An 11,288-nucleotide genomic window follows, 5' to 3' on the forward strand; every position below is an offset into this window, starting at 1 on the left:
AAAAAAAAAAAAAAAAAGGGAAAGGTCAGAATGTCCTTCCCTTTTAAGAGTACCTTTGGGAAGTACCACAGCTCTCCTGTGTCTCACTGACATATACCTGTCTCATGCCCCCACCTATGTAGTCCTATCGGGAGTCCAGAAATGTGCCCAACTTTAAATCAGGACTTGTTACTAAAATGAATAAAGGATTTTGGGTAACAATTAGCAGTCTCTATTATGCTGCCAATAAAAAAATGAGCAAAGATGTGTAGTGTTAGGGTACTCTGGGTTATGCTGCTGTAACAGACAATAACCCCCACATCTTCAGTAGCTTAAAACACAAAGTTTGATTTCTGGGTTATCCTCCATGTCTACTGCAGGTGGGTGAGACGGTTCTATTAACTGATACTTTATCAAAAGAGGGTATATAGGAGGCTAATGAACATATTAACAGTCCAGTCTCGCCAAAGACATGCAAATTAAAACCAAAATGTGGGCCAGGTGAGGTAGCTCACACCTATAATCCTAGCACTCTGGGAGGCTGAGGCGGGAGGAGTTCTTGAGCTCAGGAGTTTGAGACTAGCCTGAGCAAGAGCAAGACTCCCGTCTCTACTAAAAATAAAAAAATTAGCCGGGCATCATGGTGAGTGCCTGTAGTCCCAGCTACTTGGGAGACTAAGGCAGGAGGATCACTTGAGCCTAGGAGTTTGAGGTTACTGTGAGCTAGGCTGACACCACAGCACTTTACCCTGGGCAACAGAGCGAGACTCTTATCTCAAAAAAAAAAAAACAAAAAAAACGTGGTGCCATATTTTATTTATCAGATCATCTAGGGTTTTAAAAAATGATAAAACCCAATGGTGAAGGGAGAGGAGCATTCTCATAAATTGCTAGTGACAGTATAAACTGCTACAGTCTTTCTGGAAGGCACTTTGGAAATGTAATACTCAGTAATCCCATTTCCTCAAAGCTGAAAATAGTAAGAAATAGAGGCAGTGTACGTCAGGGGTTAGTAAGCTAAGGCCTGTGGGCCAAATTTGGCCCACTGTCAAGTTTTTGTAAATAAAATTTTATTGGGATACCTCTGGTGATTAATCTATATTTTGTCTGTGGTTTGAACAGTTGCAACAGAGACTATATAATCCACGAAGCCTAGAATATTTACTATCTGGCCTTCTACAGAAAAAGTTTGCTAACCCCTGAGTCACAAAATTACAAAAATTATTTATTGCAGGAGAATTACAATATTAAAAATCTGGAATAACATGCATACACACAACAATAAGGAAACGGAAAAGTAAACTAAGCTATATTCTTAAAGAATTTTAGAAGTTTTTTGAGAAATTGGAAATGACCCAGATGTCCAGTGTCAGGAGACAGGATATTCAAGTTGTTTCTTCCCACAAGGAATTACTATACAGCAGTAAAAATCACATGTGCAGGCACCAACAGGAACTACATATCAGAAACAAAATTGAATTGAAAAAGGAAAAAAAATCTCCAAAGTTTTTATTTATATTTTAAGAATTATGACTAAAGATATCATTTTTAAAAACTAAAAGGTTTTTTAAGAATTTTGAATGACACAGAAAAATCTTTGCTGTATAGTAAGGGAAAATATGAGAATGCAAATCAACTTATATATGGTGTGCTTCTAGTGACATTTAAAATTTACAGTAAAAGTCCCATAATCCAGAGGAGTCCATATTTGAAAGTAACCTGTTAGGTCCTAAAGGTTGATGGGAGGTGGGGAGGACTGTCTGGGGCTCTTCCATTAGCCATAGGAGGGAGAGTTCTGGTGTGCATCATTGGCAGGCTGGCAGGAAGACTGGCTGGCTTGCCATGTTAAGGGTTGTTTTTGAGGAGTACTCAAAATAATGACTGTCCTTCAGAAGACATTTTGAAGAATTTAACACTGAACAGGTTTTCCAGGAACTCTTTTTAAAAATATATGATTGATGGTGTCCTGTCAAAATTGCATCAAAAAGCTTACTCTAAGAAGAAATATAGGAATGAATACATGTCAGTAAGGACATCCCACAGTTGAAGAGTTAAGTAATGAGCAAATTACACAGGTATTTACTGTTAACATACTTGATTCCTTAAGTCAGCTTTTATCTGCATTACTATAAAAGAAATGGAGAATTTGAATCAGTGGAGGGAAAAACTGGATAATCGTTAAGTTACCCCTGGAAGGACTTAAGTTGTAAAGTTAGTTTCACAGTCTCATAGCTGAAGCCAAAGTAGGAACTAGCCATTAATTTTCCAGTGCAATTATGGAAGCATAATGTATTGAGCATCTATGTGCCAACACCAGGGATAGAACGAACGTGACATTCATCATCTAAGGGGAAATGGACAGTGAACAAATAAGAATAGCAAGTATGATAAATGCAAAGATTTAGATACAGTACGATCAGTAGGGAAACAGATTGTAGAACTTGGGAGTCCTGATTCTCTGCTTTCCATTAGATGGTGCTGACTCCATTCCACATCTGAGGTTATATGTCCAGGCAGTTTTGTTAGGTACCTAAATATTAATATTTCAAGTAATGGTGTGATTACAGAAATCATACTTAGAACTGGGGATAAAGTAACAATATATTTTTTTTTAAAGGAAACTTTTAGAACATTTTACTATCCGTTACTTTTCACACTCCTTAACAGGACTATAGTATGGGATTCCTTTTTACTTACAGTACCTCGCCCACTGGCCGGAGTATTTCATTGTTGCAGAGGCACCTGGTGGAGAATTGATGGGTTATAGTAAGTATAATCCCACTAGTGTTTTGGGGGGTAGTTAAGACTTTAATTAGGTTTCAACATGATTGTTTTAGACTGCAGAATTGGAATATAATCATGATGCCTGTTATCTTATTTCAACCATTGAACAACTTACTGATCTCTGCTGTGTTTTAGGCATTGTACGAGGCCCAGGGGATACAGCAGTGAACCAGACAGATGTGGTCTCAGTCTTCTTAGATCTTTCATTCTATGTTAAATTTCTACATGGTTTATTTGGTACATAATGCAGGGATCATAGCATCATCATTGAATAAGTAGCATTACTAACAAAAATTTGAGCTGTGAATTGTCTGTGTACACATATACCCACAAATATATATTCCCACATGAAATGTAGATATTTGAAAAAACACATACCCTGGTTCTTTGTTCAAAATTAGTTGTGTTTTTAGTATATCATTCTTTTTTTTTTTTTTTTAACTATTTCTAATTATGATTTTAGAACTGCATGTTGCATTACATTTATAAGTGAATTTCAAATAAAAGCACTAATCATTAGCTGGATTACCTCATTAAAAATTAAAACTTTGTCATTAGTTTCCTTTATAATAAAAATGTACCAAACAGTAATTCTTTATGTGCAAATCAGTGTGTTTAATTACTGAATGCGATTTGTTTTTGTTGGCAGTTATGGGTAAAGCAGAAGGCTCAGTAGCTAGAGAAGAATGGCATGGGCACGTCACGGCTCTGTCTGTTGCCCCAGAATTTCGACGCCTTGGTTTGGCTGCTAAACTTATGGAGTTATTAGAGGAAATTTCAGAAAGGTGAGATCCTCTTTTTCAAATACACTTGGTGATTTATGTACCCCAACTATTTCATTTTTCTCTGGTGTACATTTTTATAAGATTTTTTTCCCTCTTCGGGCTGAATAACAATCATGCTTTAGTTTATAGGAATTTCATTTTCAGTCTCCAGTAATCCTTACAACAATTCTGTGACATATTTAGAGTGGTATTGTTTCTTTTTGCCGTTGAGGAAAATTTAAGGCAAAGTGTTGGAGAGACCTACCATAGGCCTGTAAGCTGGGTAATTGATGGACTTAAAGATTGGCTCTTAAGGTTTCTTTTAGTGTTCTTGCCATTATGGTATACATGCCCAACTTCTCTGTTAACACTGCCTGCCCTCAGCATCTGAGTAAATTTTTCAGTGCTGCTAGGCCAAAAGAAAATAGTTCAATCGTAAGTAATTATGTTCTAACTGCTTAATAAGTATTTCTAGCCTAACAGCTTATAGCCATTTAGAAAAAAATGAATAAATTGAAGGAAAAAATTATTTAATTCTTAAATAACTGGTAACCTACTAACAAGATGTGTGTACCTGTCGAGCACTCAATGACTTCTCAGATCTTGGAGATAGATTCAGCACAACCACCTGCATTCCTATTTCACCTTGATTTTCATGGGATACTGCTGTTTTTTTTTTAATCACAGCAACTGCCAGAAACCCAGCTTCATAAAAATATGTCATTAAAAGGAATGTAGCATGATCTAATGTTGAATTTGTGAACTACTTCAAACTAGTAGTTTGCCAATATCTGTCATGAAAGTTTTTGCTGTGTTTCCCCCAAACATCTGAAATATCCCATGGTACCTGCATGAGTTTGGGGCATCTCAGTGCAGTTTGGGAACTGACAACATTATGACATTTAAAAAAAAAGACTGTATGTATTAAACACCCTCATGTGAGATAAAAGTAATAAAATAATTAAAAGAGAAAGCTCCTCCTTCCATCTCCTATTCTAGAAGAAATAAGAGATGTGTGTATAAGTTGGACCATTTGTCAAGCTGCCATTTCTTTCTCCACTGTAAATGCCAAAAAGTGTGGTAAGAAAGAGAATAGTTGTTGAGAAGGGCTCTTGAGGCTTAATTTTCACGTAATTATTAGATTTAATAAAGGCAAGTTTTAAAGAAATAACTGTGGTTTGACAAATGGTCTTAGCCAAGTTAGAGAAGAGAGGAAATTGTATTAGCTGAAAAAGAAGTCAGCTCTAGTCTTGAAGATTTTTTAAAGTTCTCCCTAGACTGAACACAGAAGGGAAGAAAATTTTTAGCAAGATTATAGTTTACATGCATTTGTTAATGACAAACCTTGTTGGAAAAAAGTATTTGGCATTATTGTATAGTGCACACGAAGTTACGAAATGGGTTCTAACTAGCTATGACCTTGTGCATATGATTTAATGTATTTATAGGATAGCTTCCTCTAACTTTTTAGGTAGAAAACCACTAAGTTCCCTCCCTTCCAGTTTTTAAACCTTCATTATTTTAGAATAGTTGCCAAGATTTAAGTAATCTTTATTATTTATATGGATATGTGTATACATATATACATACATATACAAATGCTTATATACATGTATTTTTAAATGTGTACATTAAAAATAGAAACAATCTATAATTTCCAAACAAGTAGAGGAGGAAAAAAAAAAAGTCAAATAATGAAATCAATCCCAAAGAAGAGAAAAAGGAAATTAAACTGGCAAAACAAAACACATGAAATAAGATGGTAGCTATAAATCCAAATACTGTCAGTGATTTCAACAGTAAATGTTAATGGACTAATGATTCTGGTTAAAAGATAGACTTTCAGAACCATATTTTATAAATATTTATAGGAAATATGTGTAAAGATTAAAAATACATAAAGACTGAAAGTAAAGATAATTTTTAAATTACCATGCAAACTCTAACCAAAAGGTAGGGTATTTATAATAGTTACATTATAGTTGAATAATTACTACCAGAGTAAAAGAGGGTCATTGCATATTGATAAATTTATTCCATATGTATACTGTGGAATACTATTCAGCCATAAGGAAGGATAAATTAAGGCCTTTTGTAAAAATTTGGATGGACCTGGAGACCTTTATCATAAGAAGTATCTAAAGAATGGAAAAGCAAACACCACATGTGCTCTCTATTAAACTGGAACTAACCAATGAACACACGTGTGCACAGAGGGAAATAAAACTCAGTGAAGATCAAGTGAGGTAAGGGGAGAGGAAGGAATGGGTGAAAACCTACCTACAGGTACAGTGAACATGATCTGGGTGGATGGGCACACTTATAACCCTGGCCTAAGCATAATAAATCAATACATGTAACCAAAAACATTTGTGTACCCCTGTAATATTTTGAAATAAAAAAAATTTACTCTATCCAGCTGTAACAATTAAAAATTTTATGTACTCAGTGACATAGATTCAAAGTAAAAATGCAAAAGCTGTCAAAACTATAAGAAATAGGCAAATCATTATCATAATGGGAGATGTGAACATGCTTCTTTCTAATTGATAAAACAATGAGACAAATTGGTTAAGAGTATAGAACAAGGGTCAGCAAATTTTTTCTGGCTCAGATAATAAATATTTAGGTTTTGCAAGCCACCTAAGGTCTCTGTTGCATATTCTTATCCTTTTTTTCACAAGCCTTCAAAATTGCAAAAACCATTCTTAGTTTGAGGGCAGTACCAAAACAGGTTGCAAGCCAATCTCTGCCTTAACTTCCCACAAAAAAAAACTGGTTTCTCTGGCAAATTTTACCAAACGTTTAAGACATAATGACTGTAAAGTCACTTTACACAAAAAGAGGGAATATTCCTCAACTTATTTTTTAAGGCTAGGGTAACCTTGATAACAATACCTGACAAAAAATATGAGATAGGAAAAATATGAGTTGTTAGATGCAAAATCCCAGAAAAATCATTACCAAAATGGATTCAGCAATACATAAAGTGGATGATACATCAGGAACAAGTTTTTTTTTTTAACTTTAGACTAAAGAACAATTGTTATTTCAGTAAATACAGTAAATTTGATAAAATCCAGTATTCATTCTTAATAGAAACTGTTAGCAAAGCAGGACACACAAGGAGAACTTCCTTAACTTGAAAAAATACAAAAAACCTGCAGTAAATGTATTCAGTGGTGATGCACTGAATGCTTTCCCTTTGAAATTAGGGACAAAGCAAGGATGTTTACATCAGCCTCTCTTCAGTAATTTATTGGAAATCCTAGACAGCACAGGAAAGCAAGAAAAATAAAAGATATGAGGATTGAGAGGAAACAAAACTGTTAATTTGCACAGATGATGACTGTACAAATAGAAAATCCAAAAGTATAAAAATCAATTGTATTTCTATATACAAACAGTAAAATTTAGAAAAAACATTAAGTGCTTAAGAAGAATCTAATAAAAGCTGTGCAAGACCTCTTTGACATTTATAAAACTTTATTGAGGGTCATTAAAGTGGTCCAGCTAAGTGAATACCTCTGTTGTAAAACTGGCAACTGACCACAGATCCAATGTAATTGCAGTCAAAACCCCAAGCATTTTTTGTGGGACTTGTTATGCTGATTTTGAAATATACAGGGGAATGGAAAGAGCAAAAAAGAGACAAGATATTCTTGAATAATAACAAAAATGGGTGCATTTGCCCCTCCAGATATCAAACTGTAGTGAGTAAGACTGTGTATTAGTGCTGGAGTAGTTGTCTAGACTAGTGGAACAGAATTTGAGAAACACCCAAGAATACATGGATTTTAACATACCTCAGAGGAGGCACTGCAGATCAATGGTGTAAAGATAGACTTTTTAGTTAAGGTGGTGGGACAATTGGATATCCATATAGGAAAAAATTTTCCCACATTACTACCTTACGATACACAACTCAATTCCAGATTTACTAAAACCCTGTATGTGAAAAGCAGAACTAAAAAGTCCTTTGAGTATAATACCAGGAGAGTGTCTCCATGACCTCAGAGTAGAAAAGAACTTATTAAGCCATAAAAAGTGCTAACTATAAAGGAAAGTTCATATATTCAACTTCACTGAAGGAACTTGGTTCATCACAAGATACTGTAAGGACAATGACAAGACAAACCACAAACTGGAAGAAGAAATTTGCAAAAACATTACACAATGTTAAACATACAGAATACATAGAGAACTCCCGATAAGGGGAAAAATTGTGTGAAAGATTTTTTTTTTATTTCAGCATATTATCGGGGTACAGATGTTTAGGTTACGTATGTTGCCCTTGCCCCCTCCTCTCCACCTTGAGTCAGAGCTTCAAGCGTGTCCATCCCCCAGATGGTGCCCATCGCACTCGTTATGTATGTATGTACCCATCCCCTCCTCCCCCCTCCCACCTGCCTGACGCCCAATAAATGTTATTCCTATATGTGCACTTAGGTGTTGATCAGTGAAACCAATTTGCTGGTGAGTACATGTGGTACTTATTTTTCCATTCTTGGGATACTTCACTTAGTAGAATGGGTTCCAGCTCATGTGAAAGATTTATTAATAAATACTGTACTGATAGAAATCTAAGTGGCCAATAAACAAAAATATATTCAGCCTTGTTAGTAATCAGAAATCAAACTGAACTCACAATGAGATACCATTACACTATAAGATTGGCAAAAATAAAAATGTCTCATGCACCAAGCCTTGCTACTGTGGAAATGGAGTCTTAACCACTTCTCTGAGAGTGTATGTTGGTACAAAACGGTTGGAAAATAGCATTAACTGATACAGCTGAAGATGTGCATACCCTTATGACACAGCAATGACACTCATAGCTAGACCTTAGATACTGTACCATGAGACACTCAAGAAGAGTATTCATAGCAGCATAGTTTGTAATAGTAAAAACTGGAAATACTTATCAGTAGGACCATGGATGACTTGTGGTATATTCATGCAAAAAAAATGCTAAACAAAGTAAAGATGAACAAACTCCAACCACATAAGGCTGACTCTCACAATACTGATTGAGAGAGGCAAATCACAGAGTACATAAAGTATGATTCCATTTAAAGTTCATAAATAGAAACTATGATATCTACAGCAGAAAGCAAGGAGATAATAGTCTAGTCACAAGAGTCAAGACATGGAGGCCACTGGGTGAGTAAGGGGATGCTACTGACCTGAGGGCTTCAGGGGGACCATTGTCCTGTAGCTACAGTTGGGTCATTGCCATATGGGTGCTTGCTTCATAATCTCCTATTTGTACATGTGGGTGAAAAAATCCTATGCTATAACTAATACATAAAATGATTACATCAATTACTATGATATAAAATACATAGGAATTCAGGAATTTAAACGAGGTAGCAGTAAGCAGTATTGTTAAAAAAAAAAAGCTTTTTTGAGTTTATCTTTTAAGAAAACATATATCGTAGCTTTTGAAATACTGATACTGGCATGCAAACACAAAGTCATCTTTTCGTACTATGAAATAATTGTCATAAATCCTAAGTAATAAAAATTGCTATCATGTAAAGCTGCAAGGTCCTATTCCTATCATACTATGAGTAGTAGTCAAAGCAAAGTAAGAACAAGTGTTGTTTTTAAAAATATGTGTCTATTACTTTCTTGTGTTTCTCACATTCTAACATTTTCCTTCTTTTTTTTAAAGAAAGGGTGGATTTTTTGTTGATCTCTTTGTAAGAGTATCTAACCAAGTTGCAGTCAACATGTACAAGCAGTTGGGCTACAGCGTATACAGGACAGTCATAGAATACTATTCAGCCAGCAACGGGGAGCCTGACGAGGATGCTTATGGTGAGCTCCTTTCTGTGGCAGTATCCCCAAAGAGGAAGCTGAGACAGAATCATTCTACAGATTGAAGTATTTAAATATTGTACTAAATTTAAAAGAATCATATTTGACCTTAATATTTAAATCTCTTTTAACTGCCTTTATGAACCTATTAGTAATTATAACTTATCTATTAACTAAACCAATGGTTAATTTTTATAAATTATTGTTTTACTATGTTACAGGCATGTTATTTTACTAATGAGAAAGAACATTTGTCTTATAAGCTGAATCTTGGGTGGGGTTTGGTTAGCATCTGGTATACTTGGCAATTGGAAGACTCATTTATAAATATATCTCGCTTAGAGTCTGGTGGAAGTGGGGATAGGGGAAAAACCTCTTCTGGGAACCTTTCCTATACACTTTAAATTTGACATAAAATACTTTGATATTTGGTTGCTTACATTTAAACTTTGCTTCCTTGCAGATATGAGGAAGGCACTTTCCAGGGACACAGAGAAGAAATCCATCATACCATTACCTCATCCTGTGAGGCCTGAAGACATTGAATAACCCTGGGCAGTGGTTCTTAGGCAGATGCTCCAGATACTTTATGGACAATATTATTTTCATTGGGTGATCTTGGAGTTCTATTGGAGAAAAGTAATAATTTAGGTCTTAAAGACTTCAAGAAATACAGGTTATCAACCTACTTTAAATCTCATTGTTTCCGCTTAGCAATATCATACCTATAAAGCTGTTCACTGTTATAAAATTAAATCGAAAATGCAGCTAGGTCAGAAGGAAACATTCCACTCTCATGGTTCGTAATAGTCACTGTATAAATACTAGGGAAAAGACTTGCTCCAATCTCCTAAATTCTGTGCCTGAGAACCACTGCTACAAATATATATTTTTTAATTTTGTATTGAACTGTTAATTGAAGCTTTAAAAGCATATATGAAATGTATAAATCTAAGATGTATAATGAAATACATTGTTGACTCTATGAATGTTTTCTGGAAGTTTGTGCATCATTTATAAAACTAAATCAGGATTGTGAAAGGTCATCTTTTAGGATATGTTGTTTGTCTGAAATTTGTGATTTTTATACATAGCATTTTTAAATGCACACTTGAAATAATCCCTGCCCAGCATACTTAAGCTTCCTTCTTATTGTGTAGTAAATTCTTCCCAGTTTCTTGTTCTCATACTGTTAGTCCCAGATCTTTTCTCCTCCCACAATACTTTGCTTAAATCCTACCTTTTTTTTTTTTGAGACAGAGTCTCGCTCTGTTATCCAGGCTAGAGTGCTGTGGCATCAGCCTAGCTCACAGCATCCTCAAACTCCTGGACTCGAGCAATCCTCCTGCCTCAGCCTCCCAAGTAGCTGGGACTACAGGCATGCGCCACCATGCCCGGCTAATTTTTTCTATATATTTTTAGTTGTCCATTGAATTTCTATCTATTTTTAGTAGAGACGGGGTCTCGCTCTTGTTCAGGCTTGTCTCAAACTCCTGAGCTCAAGCAATCCTCCTGCCTCGGCCTCCCAGAGTGCTAGGGTTACCGACATGAGCCACCGCGCCCGGTCTACCTTTCTAAATATAAAATGCTGAGGTTTTTTTTTTTTAAGAGGAAAATGAACCTAATTCCTAAAGAGAGGCCATATAACTATATCACAGACCAACCACATATTTTCATGTGTAGTTTTCATCATCTGTCATATCTGAAAATATCTGGTTAGCAAAATATGTAACTAAAGAAAAATCCACAAGAAATGATTACTAAAAAGCTTTTACTCTGAAAGGACTTATTTTGGTGGAGTTGAGGGTAGGAGAGAAATGAATCCTTTCTGTTCTCCCATGAGAGAGTAACTTTCTTTCAAGCATTTCACACTAGCACTTGTGCTCTGCCACAACGCTACATGGAAAACATGACTGAGAACGTGATCACTAATCTTTT

The 11,288-nt window shown here is 35.3% G+C and overlaps 1 protein-coding gene across 1 annotated transcript in view; it reads left to right on the plus strand.

The window, feature by feature from the left end:
• The window catches only part of NAA20 (N(alpha)-acetyltransferase 20, NatB catalytic subunit), a 15,910-nt gene extending 5,571 nt beyond the window's left edge, over positions 1–10,339 (plus strand). Inside the window, exons 3-6 of the mRNA XM_012657218.1 lie at positions 2,655–2,745; positions 3,413–3,548; positions 9,205–9,350; positions 9,814–10,339. Coding sequence (XP_012512672.1) covers positions 2,655–2,745; positions 3,413–3,548; positions 9,205–9,350; positions 9,814–9,899 — 459 coding nt within the window. The 3' untranslated portion in view covers positions 9,900–10,339. The remainder of the gene's footprint in view (positions 1–2,654; positions 2,746–3,412; positions 3,549–9,204; positions 9,351–9,813) is intronic.
• Positions 10,340–11,288: the final 949 nt, after the last annotated feature.

Source organism: Propithecus coquereli, unplaced genomic scaffold, assembly GCF_000956105.1.
Source record: "Propithecus coquereli isolate 6110/MARCELLA unplaced genomic scaffold, Pcoq_1.0 Scaffold533, whole genome shotgun sequence".
In the NCBI taxonomy this organism is placed as follows: domain Eukaryota; kingdom Metazoa; phylum Chordata; class Mammalia; order Primates; family Indriidae; genus Propithecus; species Propithecus coquereli.